This window comes from Pinus tabuliformis, chromosome 1_1, assembly GCF_031772625.1.
Source record: "Pinus tabuliformis cultivar Carrire ecotype Pingquan chromosome 1_1, CPIR1, whole genome shotgun sequence".
NCBI classification, from domain to species: Eukaryota; Viridiplantae; Streptophyta; class Pinopsida; order Pinales; family Pinaceae; genus Pinus; species Pinus tabuliformis.
Window position 1 is genome coordinate 151,551,103 of NC_142297.1, and position 22,626 is coordinate 151,573,728.

Here is a 22,626-nt window from a genome sequence, read left to right on the forward strand (position 1 = left end):
CATGGCCTTTCTCGTCCACTACACATTGTGCTGGTATGGAGACACCCTTCCTGTTACCATTACCATTAAACATATTAAAACATTCTAAACTTTAATCTTCTCTGCTGCGCTGGTCATATTTTTCAAACAACAACATGATATTCATTAAACACGTCTCTTTTTGCTTTTCTAGAAACTTGTAGTGAAAACCTATTGGGTGGTACTCAATGCATTGCTCTTGGCATAGATTTCTCTAGCATATTTTAGTCAAATCACCTTTCCTTTGTTCCTATACATGGTTGTTGTGTCTTAGCCTCAAACTCTCAGTATCTTGCTACAATATAGTGCACTGATCCCCTGGTGGTACATAAGTCTCGAGCTTGCACGTTGTACCACTTTGTTGCTACAACATTAGTTCTCCATCACGGGAAATCCAACAATTAGTGCTTCCTCCTTCAATGCATCCCTTCTCCTTCATCTTGAATTGAAGATTACATATCAGATGCATAGGCTTTATTACCAATTGTTGGCTTTAACAGCCTGAAACAAACAGACATACCAATAGACATGAAGAATAAGAAGCAATAATAGAGGAGAAATAAACTCCCGAAGGGGAAATTCATTAGATTATACCATCCTCATGTTACATTTAGTGTATTATTCACCTCTTATATAACTATAGGTGATTGTAACAATTGTGTCAAACTCAGTTATTTTGTTTTAACCAACCACATAATGGTTCCTCCCTACGATTCATGTCTAACTAACTTCATTTCCTAGATCACAAGTAGGAGTTACTTGAACATTACTTTAAGGTCAAGGGAAAGAATCCTTACGTAAGGGGCAATGATAATGTAAGTCATAATGCTATAATAATAAAAATCAATGAATTAGTTTAGTTGGGAAGCAAACCTACTTACCACAAGACAATGGAGCCAAGAGAAGATTGATGTCTGATAAGTTTGGTGTGTAGTATATAAATAACTTGAAATTTGTAGCTGCTAATGAAATCACACTGAAATCAATAGACATAAATTTCTTCTATTAAATTATGCAGAAGGAAATTTGACAATAGAAACACATGCAATCATTCAATCAAAAGGAACACAATTTTTACTGGGGAACCCAACTGGGAAAAACCCCTTCTCTGTTTGTATTATATCAGATGAGAAAAATGATCTATTACAATGACAGCTTCAATGCTTGAAGCTCAACCTTCACTGCAATATTGATCTCCTCCTGAGTCTACTTTGGAAAATATTGAGTCTGCTCTCGCTCTGCCTCCACTTGCTCTGCTTGCACTCATGCTGCTTGCACTCACTCTGCCTACACTCGTGTTGCTTGCACTCGCTCTGCCTGCACCTCGTGCTACCTGCACTTGCTCCTATTTCCTTATGAAATTATTAGGGAAATTATCTGATCTGCTGCATGCAAAACTCTGTTGACTCAACAATATAGAACAATAAATACAAATATATATTTTCCGTCCACTTAACTAGGAATTTCGAATTGCATGCATGACCAGGACCATTTTTAGTAAATTGGTTAGTTAATTGAGATATCAGTGAGTTAACAACAATTATAACTACTCAACTGAACTCATACTAACTCTATTGTATATTAGAGCTCAGATAACTGAGTTTCACTAACAATAACTCCACTAGATTGCTAGATATTAACAATCAACTCGTGTACAACTCTACTTCTTTCCCACAAAATCGAATTGAATTACTTAACTAAGTTAAGTGACTTGGCCATGTCACCCCTGCTAATTACAACTCAAGTCATCTTGTTGATGTGGAAATTTGAATTTCTCCATTTGACTTAAGGCACACGTCAAATTAAGCCTTTTCTTGCTACAATTTTTAGCACTCCCGCGTATCAAGAAAAGGGCTTTGCACAACCCAATCCTGCTCCTGTGAAAATTGAACTTGCCTCTTGAAAAAAGCCTTTGTCAAGATGTATGCGTCCTAATCCTCTATAGGAATGTACTGTAACACAACTAACACCCCCTCTCACTGTTGTTGTTGTTACTGCAACAACTACAACTGAGAAGCATCCAAAATATTGAATCAACTATGTCCCTGTGCTGCAACTGCCTCCCAAGATATGACTGCATCAATTGAAACTGATCCTTTTGCTTACTGGATATTGTGGGCCCCTATAGCAAGGGTAATTATCCATGAGAAGAGTATATTGCAATTTCTACTGCTCTCCTATGGAGTCTGCCCAAATATTTGCAGCTCTGGGACTAATGCTCTCCATTTCCTCACCTCACTCTTGGAGGTATGGTTTTATACATGGCGAAGTTTACCTCTAGCTTGTAGAAAATTTTAACTCAGACACAAATTTGTTTTACTTGTCTAGTAGGATCATGCTTTAGATATGCCTTCCCTCTACTAAACACCACAACATATCCTCTATCTTCAAGTTCAACTACAAAAATTAAAAGTTTCTTCAGACTAGGCACACACATTACATTCTTTAGGTGAAGATGGGAGCATGACTCCCTCTTAAAGGTGAAAGTGCCAATTCCTTTGGTACTATACCTCCCATCATCTCTAAGTTTTATGTGTAATTGTAGGTCCTTCTCCTCCAAGCTGCTAAAGAACTCCTTATTTCCTGTGATATGAAATGAAGCACCAGAATCTAAGTACCATACACTGCCTCGTACAGTAATTGCCATGCATGCAATGAGGGTGAAATCCAACTCATGTCGTGATGTGATAACATCTCCTCCTGCTATTGTTGTAGGCTCCTTACTAGATTTATTATGTGGACACTTGGTTGCATAGTGTCCATACTCATGGCAGTGAAAGCATTTAATTTTACTGAGGTCTTTCTTCTTGCCATGGTTTTGGCTAGATTCTTCCTCGCCTTGAGCATTCTTGCCTTTGTCATTCTTTCGTATGCCAACTAGAGCAAAGTCTTCTTCCTGATCCGTTTTGGATAAGATTCCATCTCTAGTGTTTCTTCTAATCTCCTCCTAAACCAAGTCAGACCAAAGTCTCTCCCAATTTGGGAGCCCGTCTCTTCCATTAAATGAATCCTGATAGTTGTGTTAGGACTTCGAAAGACCAAGGAGTGCTAATCTCACTAGTTAATATGGTGGTAGAATTTCTCCAACTCCAAGTTCATCTCTTACTTGAGTGAATCTGGATAGTTATTGTACAATGGTTTCGTTTTTCTACATTCTAATTTTCTTGGGCTTATCTTTTAATGCCAAATTCCTAGCATCACTTTTTCTTTTGAATAACTCTGTGAGGGTTTTCCACATTGCATAAGCAGTCTGTTCAAGATTTAATCCATAGAAAGACATTGTTCCTGCACTAAAGAAAATTCCTGCGCCACAAATATGTTATTTGAAATTTCTTTGGGAGATGATTAGGAACCTGGTTTCTATGTAGTTTTCAATCACTCTGTTACCATGTAGAAATAACTTGAAATTTGTAGTTGTTAATGAAATCACATTGAACTCAGTGGACACAAATTTCTTCTACTAAATTTTGCAGAAGGAAAACTAATAATAGAAACATATGCAATCATTCAATCACAAGGAACACAATTTTTACCAGGGAACCCAATTGGGAAAAACCCCTCCTCCACCTGTATTATGTCAAATGCGAAAAGTGATAGATTACAATGACAACTTCAATGCTTGAAGCTCAACTTGCACTGCAATATTGATCTCCTCCTGAGTCTTCTCTGGAAAATACTAAGCCTGCACTTACTTTGCCTGCACTCGCTCCGCCTACACTTGTGCTTCCTGCACTTGCTGCTATGTCCTTACATAATTCTTAAGGAAATTATCTCTTATGTGTCATGCAAAACTTTGTACAATGAATAGTTTACAATAATAAATATAATTATGTCTTGTCCCTCTACTCAACTAGGCAATTCGAATTGCATGCATGACTAGGAATATTTTTAGTAAATTGACTAGTTAACTGAGATATCTGCGAGTTAACAATAGTTACAACTACTCAACTGAACTCATACTGACTCTATTCTCGACTAGATGTCAAATAATGTAGTTTCACTAACTATAACTATACTAGATTCCTAGATCTTAACAATCAATTCATGTACAACTCTACTTCTTTCCCACAAACTCAAATAGATTATCTTAATTAAGTTACTTGGCCATGTCACTCCTGCTAACTGCAACTGAAGTCATCTTGCTGATATGTAAATTTGAATTTTTCCATTCGACTAAGGCACAAGTAAAATGAAACCTTTTCTTGCTCCATTTTTTAACATGTAACTAGTATTGTGTACTTGTCTAACACCACAAACACGTTTACAAGCATACATGCACCAATATGATTAATCATAAAATATAGACATGTACCGAACAATACTTGAAATGAGATGGTATTCTGATTGCTAACCAATTATGGAGTAGAGATATTATCATAATGATTACAAGCTTTACACAACAATTCATAGCAATAGGAATAGTGTCAAATCAATCCTTGATTGGAAATGATAACTTGAATTGAATGATATTGATTTGGATTCATGATATTCATAGAACAAATGAGCCTAAGATTAACTCACCATGTGTGGCCACCACAAATAGATTCCTATGCGATATAGGGTTAGTGCTTTTGATTATAATCAAGGAATAAAACCATGAGCCCACAATACTCACAAAGAAAATGATCAATAAATTTGATCATTGAACAAATTCATCTATGATGGTGAAAAAATGTCTATAAAAACATTGACTTGGCGCTAATTGAAATGGAGTATCGTATCGATTTCAAGACATATAGAGGGTGGCCATGCCATAATGGGGAATGTTCCATACCATTCCATGATGTATGAATACAAACGATAAGTTGTATGATATAACTTTGAGTCCAAACCACAATCTACTGTTCTGACACTATGGCATTTTTGGGAGGATTGGTGAATATTATATGTTGTATTGGTGTTGTCAAGTGACATTATTACTTCACCAATACTTTGCTAGCATGGTAATTGGGACCTCATATGCTTGCAAGACCAATCATGTTGATGTTTTTTTCCAATGAAATGCAAATCTCTTATACCACTTGTGTCACTATTCATGTTGTTAAACAACATTGTTGCTTTATCAACACTGTGCTACAATTGCCATGTTGAGGTTTTCCATTACACCAAAACCCACGGAAATTAGTAAAATTCCAAACCCCTATGATTACTTTGAGTGGGAAGTCAATGCCATGTTCCCAAGGTGGCAGCTAGTCCACGTGATTGATTTCCAGAGGTGCGGTGGTTAGTCCAACACTCCCCTCCAACGTAACTCAAGAAAATCAAACCTAGGCCAAGGATTTGATACCATGTCGGTATAAGAGGAAGAGTGAAAAAACTTTGTAAAACACAAAGTTACATAGATTGAAAACCCAATGGAGCTTTAGAGCTCTTCTCACATTAAGATACCACTTTTCCACTCCACACAAAAATTGGTTACATAGAGAATATCAAAAGCTACTTGTTTGACTAAATTTAACACCTTGTTTGATATGATCTAACTCATTATTGAAAACTATTTCTTGTGAATTGAATGCAGGGCATTGCCAAAAATATTGGTTGAGTAAACTACGTAACTTCTAGAATATGTAGTCAACAATTACAATCAACACTCCCCCTTAATTTTGACTTCATCTTCATTACAATTTCGAGCACAAGCAATTCCTAAGTGATGCCTTTAAAATTCAAATCTTGTTGCCTTTAAAATTCAAAGCTCGCTTTTTCCAATGGCTTTGTAAAGATGTTTTCCAATTGATTTTTGGAATCGCAAAACAAAAGATTGACTTCACCATTGTTTACTAGCTCACTGATGAAGTGAAAAAAAGTGTCAGTGTGTTCACTTTTGTGATGAAACATGATTTCTAGAAAGTGAAATAGCTGAATTGTTATAACAAAAAATAGGAGTTGATCCTTCATCTCTTCAGGCTCAAGATTACTTATCAATATTCTTAATTAAGCTATTTGACATGTTGCTCATATTGTTGCTACATAGATTTCTCCTGTTGATGAAATGGAGACAATGGGCTTCTTCTTGGATGCCCATGAAATCAGTGTTTTACCTTGGCGAAATGCATATCTTGAGGTACTCTTTTTTTCATCAATACTACCTGCAAAATCACCATATGCGTAACCAACAAGATGGTTGTCTTTGGAATTAATGTACAAAATTAAATATTGTATTGTTCCTGCGATATACGTTAAACTCTTTTTTCTTGTTTTCCAATGGGTTACATTGGGTGAATCCATAAACTTGGATTTAATATGCTTGCAAGACCAATCATGTTGATGTTTTTTGTAATGAAATGAAAATCTATTGTACCACTTGTGTCACTATTCATGTTGTTAAACAACATTGTTGCTTTATCAATACTGTGCTACAATTGCCATGTTGAGGTTTTCCATTACACCAAAACCCACAGGCATTAGTAAAATTCCAAACCCCTATGACTACTTTGAGTGGGCAGTCAATGCCATGTTCCCAAGGTGGCAGTTAGTCCACGTGATTGATTTCCAGAGGTGCGGTGGTTAGTCCAACACTCCCCTCCAACGTAACTCAAGAAAATCAAACCTAGGCCAAGGATTGATACCATGTCGGTATAAGAGGAAGAGTGAAAAAACTTTGTAAAACACCAAGTTACATAGATTGAAAACCCAATGGAGCTTTAGAGCTCTTCTCACATTAAGATACCACTTTTCCGCTCCACACAAAAAATGGTTACATAGAGAATATCAAAAGCTACTTGTTTGACTGAATTTAACACCTTGTTTGATATGATCTAACTCATTATTGAAAACTATTGCTTGTGAATTGAATGCACGACATTGCCAAAACTATTGGTTGAGTAAACTACCTAACTTCTAGAATATGTAGTAACAATTACAATCAACACTCCCCCTTAATTTTGACTTCATCTTCATTACAATTTTGAGCACAAGCAATTCCTAAGTGATGCCTTTAAAATTCAAATCTTGCTACCTTTAAAATTCAAAGCTCGCTTTTTCCAATGGCTTTGTAAAGATGTTTTCCAATTGATTTTTGGAATTGCAAAACAAAAGATTGACTTCACCATTCTTTACTAGCTCACTGATGAAGTGAAAACAAGTGTCAGTGTGTTCACTTTTGTGATGAAACATGATTTCTAGAAAGTGAAATAGCTGAATTGTTATAACAAAAAATAGGAGTTGATCCTTCAGCTCTTCAGGCTCAAGATTACTTATCAGTATTCTTAATTAAACTGTTTGGCATGTTTCTCATATTGTTGCTACATAGATTTCTCCTGTTGATGAAATGTAGACAATGGTATTCTTCTTGGATGCCCATGAAATCAGTCTTTTACCTAGGCGAAATGCATATCTTGAGGTACTCTTTTTTTCATCAATACTCCCTGCAAAATCACTATATGTGTAACCAACAAGATGGTTGTCTTTGGAATTAATGTACAGAATTAAATATTGTATTGTTCCTGCGATATACGTTAAACTATTTTTTCTTGTTTTCCAATGGGTTACATTGGGTGAATCCATAAACTTGGATGTAATATGCTTGCAAGACCAATCATGTTGATGTTTTTTCCAATGAAATGCAAATCTCTTGTACCACTATTCATGTTGTTAAACAACATTGTTGCTTTATCAATATTGTGCTACAATTTCCATGTTGAGGTTTTCCATTACACCAAAACCCATAGGCATTAGTAAAATTCCAAACCCCTATGATTACTTTGAGTGGGCAGTCAATGGCATGTTCCCAAGGTGGCAGTTAGTCCACGTGATTGATTTCCAGAGGTGTGGTGGTTAGTCCAACACTCCCCTCCAACGTAACTCAAGAAAATCAAACCTAGGCCAAGGATTTGATACCATGTCGGTATAAGAGGAAGAGTGAAAAAACTTTGTAAAACACAAAGTTACATAGATTGAAAAACCAATGGAGCTTTAGAGCTCTTCTCACATTAAGATACCACTTTTCCACTCCACACAAAAATTGGTTACATAGAGAATATCAAAAGCTACTTGTTTGACTGAATTTAACACCTTGTTTGATATGATCTAACTCATTATTGAAAACTATTGCTTGTGAATTGGATGCACGACATTGCCAAAACTATTGGTTGAGTAAACTACCTAACTTCTAGAATATGTAGTCAACAATTACAATCAACACTCCCCCTTAATTTTGACTTCATCTTCATTACAATTTCGATCACAAGCAATTCCTAAGTGATGCCTTTAAAATTCAAATCTTGCTGCCTTTAAAATTCAAAGCTCGCTTTTTCCAATGGCTTTGTAAAGATGTTTTCCAATTGATTTTTGGAATTGCAAAACAAAAGATTGACTTCACCATTCTTTACTAGCTCACTGATGAAGTGAAAACAAGTGTCAGTGTTTTCACTTTTGTGATGAAACATGATTTCTAGAAAGTGAAATAGCTGAATTGTTATAACAAAAAATAGGAGTTGATCCTTCATCTCTTCAGGCTCAAGATTACTTATCAATATTCTTAATTAAACTATTTGGCATGTTTCTCATATTGTTGCTACATAGATTTCTCCTGTTGATGAAATGGAGACAATGGGATTCTTCTTGGATGCTCGTGAAATCAGTCTTTACCTAGCTGAAATGCATATCTTGAGGTACTATTTTTTTCATCAATACTACCTGCAAAATCACTATATGCGTAACCAACAAGATGGTTGTCTTTGGAATTAATGTACAAAATTAAATATTGTACAAACTCTTTTTTCTTGTTTTCCAATGGGTTACATTGGGTGAATCCATAAACTTGGATGTAAGGCTAACTGAAAATATTATTTCAGACGTTGTTGTTGTGAGATGCATTAGGCTACGTACTAGTTTCTTGTATAAAGTGTAATTGACTATTGGATTATTATCCTCTTCGCTTAGCTTGATTCCTAGGTCAATTGGTGTGTTTGTTAGCTTGCATTTTCTCATTCAGGACCTTCTAAAAATATCTCTTGCATAATTTATTTTACAAATGAAAATTCTCTTTTTTAGATTGTTCAACTATAACTAACAAATAAGACTTTTTTCACTTTTGTCATCCAATTTCCTTCTCATTTCTTCTGGAACATGTGCATAGGCTACACAACCAAAGATTCTCAAGTTTGATAAACTCATCTTCATGCCACCCCAAGCTTATAGGGAACTTTGTCTTTGATGCTTTTGGTTGGAGGTCTGTTCAAAATATAAACTAAGCATGCTACTGCGTTTGTCCAATATTCATTTGGCAAATTGTTTGCCTTCAACATGCGTCTTGCCATATTCATGATGGTCCATTTTTCCTTTCTGCTACTCCATTTTGTTTTGGAGTGTATCTTGTTTTAAATTTACTTTTGATACCTTGACTCCTATAATATGTTGCAAATTCGCTGGGATCATATTCACTTCATCCATTTGATCTCAATACTTTAATTTGCTTGAAACTTTGCTTCACTTTGCTCGAATGCATGTGGAGAAACTTGATTTCTTGTTTTAGTATATTGATCATTCCGTGCTTAATATTCAAAGAATTTAACATCTCTTAAAATAATTTCTTTGTTGGTGAAAGGATTGTATAATTTATAAGCCTTGGGTTCTTCACTATAACTAACAAATATGCACTTTTCTCTTCTATCGTCCAATCCCTTTTCATTTCTTCTGGAACATGTGCATAGGCTACACAACCAAGGATTCTCGAGGGTGATAGACTTGTCTTCATACCAGTCTAAGCTTCTAAATGATTTTTTTCTTTGATGCCTCTGGTTGGAGATATGTTGAAATATAGATTGATCATGTTATTTCTTATATCTAATCCTCAGTTGGAAAATTATTTTCCTTCAACATGCTTCTTATCACAATCATGATGGTCTAATTTTTCATTTTTTTCTTTTTAATATCTTGATCCCTGCAATATGCTACAAATTCTTTGGATTCATATTCACCTCTTCCATTTAATCTTAATACTTTAATTTTCTTTCCACTTTTCTTCTCTGCAAGGATTTGAATTGCTTCAATTTTTCAAATTCATCATATTTGTGTTTAATGAAGAAGACCCATGTTATTATGCTAAAACCATAAAAATGTTTATAAAGTAATTTTTTCTCCTATTGATTGGGTTTGCATTGGACCACAAAGTTTTTTGTGTACTAGCTCAAGTGGACTTTGGTCTCTATAGCTAGTAGCATTTGGAAAATTGTTTCTTTGGTGTTTGGAAAGGATAGAATTTTCACATGGGTTATGATGGAAATATTTCACATATAGACCTAGGACCATAGATTGATTTTGCAAAAGACCAATACTATTAAAAATTAAATGGCCATATCTAAGATTCCATAAGCAAGTTTCATCAGAACTTGTTAGAAATCGAGCATATGATAATGCTTGACATTTCTCATGACTAGTGGAAACATTTTATTTTTGGTCCTTTGGGTCCTTGCTATGACTCTTTGACTAGGTGGATTGCCAATAATTATGTACTTAGGACCTTTAAACTTTACTTCAAAACCATTTTCACTCATTTGTACTACACTTTCTATATTGGGTTTCAGAGTTTGTACATAATAGACATCATAAATGTCTGTCTTTCATTCTGCTTATTTATAATTGTAACAATACCTTTTCCTAAAGCATTAACAAGATGATCATCACCCAATATAATCTAAGATTTAATGTTTTCATCAAAACTTGAAAAAACATCTTTGTTACTCGTTATATGGTTATTATAGCCAATATCTAGTAACCAAATATCTTCATTGTTCTTTTCTTTTGCTGCTGAACAAGAAAGAAACATGGAAGATGTTATAACTTCATTAGTGCTTGAAACATTTGTGTTGCCTTTATTCAAATTTCACTGTTTCTTCCTTCATTCACTTTCAAAATGGCAATACTTCTTTCGATAATAACACTATATATTTGACTTGTACATCTTTCCTCTTCCTTTGCTATTTCTACCTCTTCCTCTTTGATTCTGAGGTTGATCCTATGGCCATTCAGGTTGACTTGATGTATTATTTTTGTTTATAGAATTTCCTTTTTTTCTGCTGACTTTGCTTCTCTTACCTCTACCTCTTCTTCTTCTAATTGTGGCTTGAGTTTGAAAGGCATTTTATGATGAGTCATTTCTACCTTTAATTCTTGACTCATGATTTAACATTGATCCTATCAATTCTTCAATTGAAACTAGCTTATATCTTTGCTTTCTTGTATGGTTGTCACAAGCATTTCAAATGAAGGTGGGAGAATTTTGAAAATTTTCTCAACCATATTTTTAATAGGCGACATTGTCTCCATGAGTCTAAGCTGATTTACTACCTCTCTCTTCAGTCGTAAACTGATGTACTCTTTCAGTGTCTCCCATTTGCAAAGTTTCAAACTTCTTACAGATGCTATGAAGCTTTGCATTCTTGAACTTGTATATGACTTCGTATGATTTTTCAAAAATTTCCCAAGATTTATGAGCATTGGTTGCTGCTGCAACTTAGGAATATAGAGTCTTCTACTCCATTGTGCAGATTTCATAGTGCTCTTGAATCGTTTCTTTTTCTCCCCGCTAATAATTTTGTAGGTTCAGGTTTTCATATTTTGTGACTATTGCTTAGCACCAACATTCCAAATTCTTGAAAAGGCTCTTCATCTTGATTTCCAACATTGCATAACTTGTATCATTTAGTATGGGACCCTATGTGTTTTGCTTGCTAGTGGAATCCATGACTAGCTACGGCTACAACTCGAGTCATGACTCAGATACCATGTTGAGGCTTTCCATTATACCAAAAGCCACAGGAATTAGTAAACTTCCAAACGCTTACCATTATTTTCAGTAGGTGGTTAGTCCCATGTTCCTAGGGTGGTGGTCAATCCACATAATCGATTCGCAGAGGCACATGGGTTAGTTCAAAATCCCCCCTTTGATGTAACTCGAGGAAGTTGAACCTAGGCCAAGTCTCTAATACCTTGTTGAAATTTAAGGGGACGAGTGAAAAAACATAGTAAAACATAGGGTAACTCATATTGGAAACCAATGGAGCTTCAAAGCTCTTCCCACATTAAGATGCCTCTTTGCCACACCATACCGAAAATTGGTTACATAAAGAATATATAAACTACATGTTTGACTCCATCTAACATCTTATTTGATATGGTCTAACTCATTATTGCAAACTACTACTTGTGCATCGAATGCACTACATAACCAAAAGTATTGACTAAGTAAACTATCTAACAGTTGGAAGATGTAGTCAACAATTACATTCAACATGCCATTATGCCCCTCTTATTCTTGCATAAATGAACCATGATTATTCTTTTGCTAGTGAAAACTCAATCCAAATCTCTTATATTTCTTTTTTCACCTTGAATGGATCTACTTGTGGTGCATCGAGCTTGTAACGATGAGCTTGTGATAAAGATGGATCAAAGTGGAATGCTCAACATGGTTGGGGATATTTAAGGTGGGCCACACCACATGTGGGATTAGTGAAAATATGATTTTTCCCCTAGGATATTCGCTCAAAAAAGTATTTTGCAAGACATATGAGAGATGCCCCTTGAGTTGATCGGGTAATAAGTCAATCAAGGAAGTGATGTGACACACAAAAGCTTGGCGGAGAGATTGTGTGGGCATGGTTATGGGAATTACTACTAAAGACTGGGGAAGTGGGTTTTAATGAAATCGGAAAAGTGATGGTCTTGATGAATGATGTGACCATATTTTGAGAGGGAGCCTTTCAACACCATCTAAGTAAGGAAGGATGATTGATAAGAATCGCGACCTTGAACAAAGGTACTTATAGGCCTAAGCTTGAGCCCAAACTTACAATAACTTTAAAGATAGATTAGAATCACAAGTGCTAGATCTAGGAAGATAAAGATTGGTCTTTTGATTTGAACGATATTCTTTAATGCTGACTAGGCATGAGAATGTCCCTTACACACAATGAGTTAGCCCTTAGAAAGGCTTTGAAAGCTTAGGGTTGGTTGACAATTAAACTAATGAGGACGACCTTTTAAATGAATGAATATGTCTTTTGTTAAAGGAAACTAATGAATAGAGTAGAGCCTTGACAATGTTAATTAGAAGATAAGATATGATGAGGTCCTTAGCAAAATATGATTGCAGAAAATAAAATGCTTAGAACATGGACCAATAGAGTATGCAGGGTCAGGTTTATAAACAATAACAATAAAATGCTTTAGCACATGGATCAATAGAATTTATATGTCAGGTTTATTAACAATAAAAATGTCAATTTTTTAAGCGATTAAATATTTGTATTTTTTTGGATATGAACTTGTTCATGTGTTGGGTGTTGAAAATTTAGTAGGCCCTCCCAATATCACATAATAAGGGTTAATTTATTAATTTCCCTATATATACTATGAAAGATAATCATAAACCTTTAAGCATGTAATTAACACTTAAATATAAGAGGTTTTTTCTCAAGATGTTAGACAATGTATATTATATGATAAGTTGTGGATGGGGAAGAAAGGAGATTCTTCATGGTATGAATCGATGATCCTCAAATTCAATAGATGCTTTGGTCTTGCAATAATTACTTGTTTTCTTTCCAAGAGATCAAACTTTATTAATAATCACCTTTAGTAGGGAGATTTAAGTAGTGTGTTGTCATTCATTAGTGTCTTTTCATTACCTAATTTTTTATTTATTCAAATTTTCAGTTCATCTAACACATTACTTTTATTTAGATATTCTTTCAATAAGCCAAAAAATAGGGGAGAGCCTCATAATGAGGTGGTGGTTGCTCAAGCTTGATTCAATTTAGCATTTCTCTTCACTTTTCAACCCTTTAGATATTCTATAGACAACGATAGAATTTCGATTTCAATTAAGGCTTTTAAAAGCTTTCATTTTGAAAAGACCTTCTAATAATGAACTTTAAAAACAGAAGTGTGAAGGGGGGACAACTTCTTTTTCATGAATGGAAAAGAGAGGAAGGGGAATAAGGTGGAGAGTTTAATGAATGGAGGGGATATGGAGTACCACCATAGCAAGTCGAATAGTATCACAAGTGATCATGATAGATGGCAAACTTCTATAAGAAAAATATGCCTTGACATAGTGTGATGGGGAAAACAAATAATCTGTAAGATTATGAAGGGTTGTTAAATCCTACTTCAGAAAACACCATTGTCACCACGTTAAATGCCATAACATTGTCCAATTATATACATACATCAAGTGACAATGATGGGACCATCATTGCATTTGCTATGTGAGAGGTGATGAAGACATTTGACACATCATGGTTGTGCCAAAAAAAGTGTCAAAATGAGAACATGACTAAGCTTTCTAGATGAGTGAAGATTGACTTTGAGTAAAAGAGCTCTTGTGGATCAACAACATAGACTCTTGGGGTGCCTCTTGGCTGATAACACACGTGATGTTGATAGAGTGAGTAATAGAAATACATAGGTCCTAATGAGGTGAGAGCACATTGTGGTATGCAAAGAACATGTTACACATTTAAAAAAAAAATTTGACTAGAAACTATGACACACCCATCAGAGATGAGGAGAACCCATGATCTCAAGTAAGGTTTCCAAGTGAGGAGAACCCATGATCTCAAGTAAGGTTTCCTAACCACTTGGAGCATCATTTGGAATAGTATAAAATCCAAATTTGCAACAAAAATACCCAAAATAAAATAAATATTTCAGAAAAAAAAATATATACACAAAATTATTCACCCATAAAACAAAAAAAATATCAAATGAAAAGGTAGAAAAATCTTTCTATATATTTAATATTAAATCAACGTAACAGAACTACTAAGTTAAAGACTTCAAAACAATAATCTAATGTTAATCAAAGTAGCAATATTAAATTAAAATGTTCAAAATCATACTGTAAGTTAAAAACTTTAAAATCTATTCTAAATATAATAACGAATACTCACGAAAAAAAAAACTTAGAAACATTTTTTATTACATCATAGAGGTATACGTTAATAAATTTTATACACTACATTATGAAATTACAACTTAAATAGGGAACACAATGACAGCTTATATAACATATCATCGATAACAACGCCAAAGAAAATAATAATTTGTAAGATGCCAACCCAAAAACAATAAAACTCAAAAAGTAAAAAAGTGGACACCATTCCCTCCGTTAAGCACACTAACCAATGATGGCTAGTTCTAATGTGAGGTGGTTATTACATTGGTGAATGTTACATTCTAATGTTAGCAAAATCAAAATCTAAAAAGTGAAAAAGAGCATATAAATCAGAATCTAAAAAGTGAAAGAGTGTATATCTATATATATAATTTCATTCCCTTTTCCCTTTAAAATAAAATTGAGATAAATCTGGAAATTCAAAATCTTAATTTATATATAAATATAGATTTTTGGTAATAGATTTTTAATTATCATACCAATAATAAAAATAAGTTTGTAATTATTATAAAAATAGTAAATGTAATTTTTTTAGATTTATCTATTGTATTAAGAGAATATCAAAATTTTAAAGAAATAAAGGTTTTTTTTTTCAATTTTAAAATATGTTTTACATGAAGGCATTTATCTCTGTGAGGGCATGATAGATTAATAATTATAGTATATTTAGATTATTTTTTTTTATACGCATATACATGCCAATGTCAAGTGTGCCTTGAATACACATTTAAATATTTTAACTAGGATCAATTTAACTTTAAATATAACATGGGTTGAGAAAGATTGATTTATTTTAAATCTAAATAAAATAAACCTAGTTCTTCTTATATCTATACTAATCAAATTCATTCTAGACATATAAATAATTATAATCAATATATCTATATCTATATATGTAAAATTGATACAAAATATTTTACTTTAATTAAAATATATTATTTATAATTTATAATGAATTTTTTAATAAATAAATTTAATGTTAAATAAAAAAAATTAGACACCTCTCTTATACTAAACTGTAAAAAAGAAATATAAAACATAATAAATTCTCTTTCTTTCTATTTAATATAAATTAAAATATTTATATTTATCTATTAATGAACCTATATTATTATTATAATAATTATATATTTATTATACCTATTATATATTTATTGGAAATATTATACCTGTATTAGCCAATTAAATCACTCTTTTAAAAATGGAATACTAGTGTCTTATCAAAGAATCTGATTTCTTCTCGATGATGGTGGTCTAAAATTCGGGAGGATTAAATAGTTTGGCCATACGTGTTTCATAGAGGTCCCAAATGTACAAGTTACCACCGGTGTCCTTATAAAGAAAGCTGATTTCTACTACACGAATGTAAACTCTGCTTGATTTAGCAGTTTGGCTATGCATATTACGAAGCTCACACGTAGCTCTCAAATGTACAGGTTACGACGTGTTTTGTATGGAGTAGTCTTTAACGCGACTTTTTGAAAGTTTTTCCGGCGATTTTTTCTGGTGAAAATCCGGCAGTAATTTATTGGAATCCAAGTTTGATAGCTAATTTCTGCACAATGAAACCGTCCCAGGGGTTTTTCAGGGTGCTGAATCCGAATATGCAGTTAAAAAACCATTTTAACTGCAACAAATCATGATTTCATCTCAATTTCTTCCGCCGGATTCCGTCACCGGAATCTCAAAAAGTCGCATTATAGACAACTCCGTTTTGTATCGGTAACACGAGCTTCGTAGTATTTAAAACATTTTGACAATATTTATCCTCTAGCTTAGGCTAGGAATTTCAAATTTCAAATCTGACACACTCGCTAACTTTAACTGATTTTATAATTTTAATAAACCACCCCCACCACATAATAATAATTGTCAAATTCCCTTCCGGAGTCCAGCTTACATAATTTATATATATATATATATAAAAGGTTGTCGCATCGGTAATCGAGATGGTACAAGGACAATGCAATCTCCGTGTTTTTGTGAGAATCGCACTGAGTAGACAGGGACATTAGAGAATGGGGTAATTAAATGGACATAGACATTGGCGAATCATTCATTTTAATCAATACGTACCCGTTGTCACGTGAACGGAGTGGAAATGAGTACAGAATTTAATAAGATCTGGCACGACAGAAATCGCGTATATCGTTGCAGGACAGTATGTTGCAGAATAAGTTGAAAAAGTGTACTAGAAAAATGACGCTTGCCCGAGTTTAAACGGGAGAAAAGTGGATAGATGCTCTTGTCCTTTTTTCACGGGTAGAATTATTCATGTTCTCGAGAGGGTAACCAATATTTACAAGTTAGATCAAAACAGGGACATTATTTAGTGGTGAGCATATACTACTTCGCCGACAGGTAAATATGCCTTGCCGACAGGGAGGGCTTATTTTTTGGCCTTTGTGTGGGGTTCTGATTGTTTGGTCGGACGCCTAGAGAGAGGAGAGGAAAATGGCGGCAGGCAAGTCACGGTTTCTCGTTGGAAAGGGTTGCTGAAAATATCTTACCTCATAGGTATGTGGAATGCGAAGTTCTAATATTCTCCAGTCTCAGGTATGTATATATGCCTCGAAAAGTTATATGTATTGCGAAGTTAGTTGGCCGAATCGTAAACGTTAAGAACGATCAATCAAATAATTTGGGAATGACGGTCGCGGTGGCGCCTAATGGTTAGGCTAGAAACCGGTCACGATTTTGGATTTAGCCCCGTTGGCATTGTTATTGCTCTCTACTTTAGGATTTATCTATATCATTTTTTAAACCAATTTATCAGTAAAAGATGGTTAAGGTTTGAACACAATTATATATTATATATTAAACCAAAGATGGTTAAGGTTTGAACCAGTTTAAGTCTAATTATATATTAAAATTGTTATTGAAATATTTAAGTTTGTTCTCTTTTTATATATATAGTTATATGTTTTTTTTTTTTTTTCAAATAGATTTCTTATTAAGGTTGGGGAAGATCTCTATTTTAGAACTTACTTTTATTATTTCAGAAAACAATTAATTTATTAAATGATTATTAAAGTTGGTGAAGATCTTTATTTTAGAACTTTCTTTTATTATTTATGAAATCAATTAATCCATTAAATGTTTGTTCGGGTTTGAACACTTTAGCTCTATCTTATTTTCAGTATACCTTAAGATTATGTGAAAAGCTCTTTTTGACCCAACATGCTTGAAATTTGGTGTAACCAGACATTACTCATTTTTCTATCCAAAAAAAATTATATTTTCATTTACTTTAAGTAGATTTAAATTTTTTCTTTTATTTACACAAAATTGAGTTGATTGGTAGATTGCCTTAGCCTCAAGTTAGAAAGTTCCTCTTTATGGAAATCTACTAGTTCAAAAGACCAAAAATGAAGTTGACATTATCCGTTGAGAATTAACTTGATAAACAACTAGAAATCATAAATAGCTAATTCAAGTAAATAATAATATAGGTCATATTAGATATTTTGCCTTTCTAAATCTTGTTGCTATCAAGGAATCCCCTTTTGTATTGGATTAGCCAAAATAAAGTGACAAAAGTTGTTGTTGAGGTGACAATTGCAAGTATTTCAAGTTACATTTGTGTAGAACTAAGTAAAGGATTTGCACTAATGGGTGTAAGTACATGTGTTAACACTTTGGCATGCTTCATAAGGACATCTTCCCAAAGATTTGTTTTGAGATATTTTAATCTTGAAAAGGTTTATAGAAGGAGAATAAAGAAAGGTTCTCAAGCTTCATTACTTAACACACTTGCAATCGTAGAACATTTGTTTATTGATAGCTCAAGTTTTGCAATCATGGCAAATCAATAGTGGGATAAAAGTGCTTATCAGCCTGATATGTATAGGATTTTAGAGTTAAACATGACAGTTAATAAATATCATAAATAGTTTCCAAAAATTTTAGGCAATAATGTAATCAAAGAACTTATAATAGATTTTCGTAACAAGTTTGGTAAGTATAATATCCTTGGGGATGAGAAATATATTGTCAAATTGTTTGCAATGTCATCAACTATACAAGTTTAGCCATGGTATAAAAACTTGGTAGATAGCAATATCAAAAGTTTTTAAGATTTCCATGAAGCTTTCATGAAATGATTGGCTATTAGAAAGGATGGTAGAATGTTGTTGACTAAACTCCATGAGATTAAGAAGAAAGAAAATGAAATGGTGAATGAATTCAATTATAGGTTCAGGAAGTTGAGTAAATGGGAAGTTCAAATATGATGCCATCCTTTTACAATATAAAAACACATATGAGGGTCAATTTGGACTCTTGTTAAGGGACAAGTTCCCCACAACCTTAAATTTAGGTTAGGATTATTTAGTACCTTTAAGGGTGTCCACTTCGAATATAGGAACCAAATTTAGAATATTGAACACAACTAATCCTTTTCAAGATCCCATAATTACCATAACTCAAAATTGGAGAAAGTTACTTTCTAGTTGATTGAAACACATTTTGCTCTCTTGAAAAAAATGACGAGTCTATAGAGGGATAGGGTACAAGAAGGTAACTTTCCTCCTGGATATCAAAAGAATAATCACCAACCAAGGGGAAATTAGGGGTGGAATAGAAATAGACATCCATGAGAACAAAGAGTACCAAATCCTATCGCTTCAACTAACATGGTCAACCAAGAGGAAGTTCCCCGATGATTACTTTGTAATGAATCATAAAATTGTTGCCATTGTAGTGTTTCCATTGATGTCAACCAGTGCTTAGTAGTGTTTAGCTTTGTAATAATCATTTCTATGCTTTATATAGGTCTAATATATGGTCTCTTGTGTTTGAGACAATGTCTCAAAGTCGCATGTCCATACCCTGAAGTTGAGTTGCAAATTGATAAGTGGAGGCTTATGATGACGTCCTGATACTTGCATAGGGAGGTTGAATAGGTTTGGAGGCTTTATCATGATTATTAGAGACTTGACGTGGGTTTGCAGAGGTTCTACAGAAGGTTCAGATGGTGCTTGAAGACTTGCATGAACATGTTTTGGAAGCTTGAAGCTGAGTAGATGGAAGAAAGGAAGCTTGACAAGGGTAACACAAGTAACATGAAGGAAATGTGCATTATAGCACTGAAGAGTAGGGAAATAGGGTACGTTATAACACACTTCTCGAAGGGAGGGCCTGTGTTACTCCTAGTAGGTGGATTTTCCTGGATTGAATGTGCTTTCTAGTCAATTTCAGGCGTTTATACTTTGGTATTTTCTCATGGTAAATGGTCTGATAGTCCAAGAAAGTTCTCTCCTCATCTTGAGGTGATTAAAAATGAAAAGTTAAAGAGAAACATTGTATATAGGAGAATACCTTGAGGAGGTGAAGTTGGATGGATTGAGAGAGTGACCCATTAAGAGGGCATTGAGAGAAAAGTAGTGTGGTTGTATGAGTGTATTGAATATTTGAAACAAATTACAGTTTTTTGTGCTGGGCCTCGAGACGTAGCCTACATATGATGAACTCCCTTATCAAACATTGAGTGCATTGTATTTATGATCTCTTTTTATGTTGCTTCTTCTTTAAGTATTTTCATATATGGTTTAGATGCTCTTCATGCAATTTTGAAAACACCATTGAAGAAAAGATCTCGAATCATCAAATGCTGAGAAAAATAATTGTGAAGATGAAGAAGTGAAATCTACAAGTAAGTCACTCTTTTATTTAATTGTAGAAGTATATGTCATATTTCTTGTAGATGGTTATATGCAATTTTAGAAAAATATTAGTGATAGAGAAGAACACGAGGTTGAGAGAAAACTTTATGAGATTAATAATAATAGTCTTTAGTCAGAGGATAATTTCTCAACAGAGGAAAGAGATAAATATACATCTAGTAGTGGTGAAGGAGGACCTCTACTCTTGACAATAGAGGATGAGAGTACATCTTGGGAAAAGAATCTATCCAAAAAGCACACAAAGAGAGATCTAATTTGAAATGAAGAAGCCATTATCTCTCTGAAAACTCAACTTGAAGAGGCAAAGAGAAAAGGGGATATTGTTACAAATCAACAAACAAAATCGGAGAAGAACCATGAAAAATTAGATGCAGAGGTTGTTACTCTAAGAAAATACCTAGAGAAAACAAAGGCTAAAATGGATTTGAACCTCATATTTGCCAAAGGATCTAAAACATTTTATAATATCCTCAGCATGTAAACGTATCCAACAATCAAAGCGGGTTTCGGTTACAAAAAGCCCCATGATGAGATCTCGAAAGGTGAGTCAAGCAAAAACTCCCCAGGAAAAGAGGAATCTGTAAGCTGTCCAAATACACTCAACTAAAGATACAACAAGTTAAAGAAAGACACTATCAAAAAGAAGAACTAGAAAAGAAATGATCCCATCAGCACTGCAAATGATACTCGAGGAAAATCGAATAATTAGCAATATAGGCATAAAAATTTAGCAGAACCACTTTTTCTCAAAGATTGTTTGCTCAGAGGCACCAACATCTATTTGACAACTATAATTTCTTTTATAATAGTTTTGGTCACAAGGTTGTTAATTGTAGAGCTTATGTTAATAATGGTAACATTCGAAATAGAATAAAAGTTTGTATCAAATCCCAATGAGTAGAGGTATCATATTTACAAATTAAGTAACAATTCCTTTGTTTCTTTGCTTAAATTCTTTGAATGTTATAATTGAAAGAATTATGGGCACAAAGAAATTGAGTTCATAAGTGGCGAGATCATACCTCCTTATCAAAACAAGCAAATAAAAGAAGGAAATCAGACATGGAAGGAAAATGGGCCCAAAAAAGTAAAGGAGTGTAGATTTGCACTTTATGCACGAAGTCAAGGAAATCGAAGGCATATTGAGAATGGGCGTTTGATGCTTATGATAGGAGATAAGGACTATGAAAATATGCACAAAGGATTCAGTGGGAAGGGAAACAAAGACACAAATAAAGTTAAGGACCAACAAAGATATATTCATATTAGCAACAAAGGAAGCGTGCTAAATGGAGTAATAAATCAATAGAGATTTGATTTTTTGGATAAAGCCTATTGGAGTGAAGTTAAAAGAACAATTGGTAAAAGAACAAATTCCTCAAGAAGGATCTCCCCATACAACTATGAAAGGAATAAATAAAGTAATCCCCATGAAGGTGGTATTAGAAGAAATAAATCATTTTCTCCCTTAATGGATCTCCCTGAAAGCTTAAAAATGAAAATCATGGACACAAAGCAAGTGATTGTAGAAGCAACTCAATATGTCCATTGAAGCAAAACAAGCAATGAGAAAGCACAAGGATGTAGGGAAAGAATGAAGAAACAAAAGGGGAATGCAATTTAGCTCTGTGTGGTCAATATAGATAGGATGTAGATAGTGGATGCTCAAGCCATATGATAGGAGACAAAATAAAATTTATCTGACTAAAGGAAGTCAAAGGTGGTAGTATCATTCTCAGAGACAATACAACAACTAGAGTAATGGGTAAAGGATAAGTTAGTCTTGATAATGAAAAAGGCAAAGCTAAATATGTCATGTTTGTTGAGGGCTTAAAGCACAATATTATAAGTGGAAGCCAAATGGTTGATAACGAACACAAGGTCATATTTTCTTCTAAAGTTTGTAAAATAAGGAAGGAGGAATATGGAAAATTAGCGGGAAAATCATTGGGATATTAAGCAATATATGTTGACCTAGATTGTCATTGATGTCAATATGGAAATATTATAGATACTAGAGGATGA

The 22,626-nt window shown here is 33.8% G+C and overlaps 1 protein-coding gene across 2 annotated transcripts in view; it reads left to right on the forward strand.

Annotated features, from left to right (window-relative positions):
* Nucleotides 1-22,626, forward strand: part of LOC149212058 (MADS-box protein SOC1-like) — a 232,254-nt gene that overhangs the window by 46,022 nt on the left and 163,606 nt on the right. The window contains exon 3 of one of the 2 annotated variants that reach the window (XM_089391672.1): nucleotides 5,990-6,170. The exons of the other annotated variant lie outside the window; for it this stretch is intronic. Within the exon in view, the coding sequence (XP_089247798.1) occupies nucleotides 5,990-6,155 (166 nt within the window). The 3' untranslated portion in view covers nucleotides 6,156-6,170. Of the gene's footprint in view, nucleotides 1-5,989; nucleotides 6,171-22,626 lie in introns of those variants that run through there. 2 annotated transcript variants of the gene reach the window in all.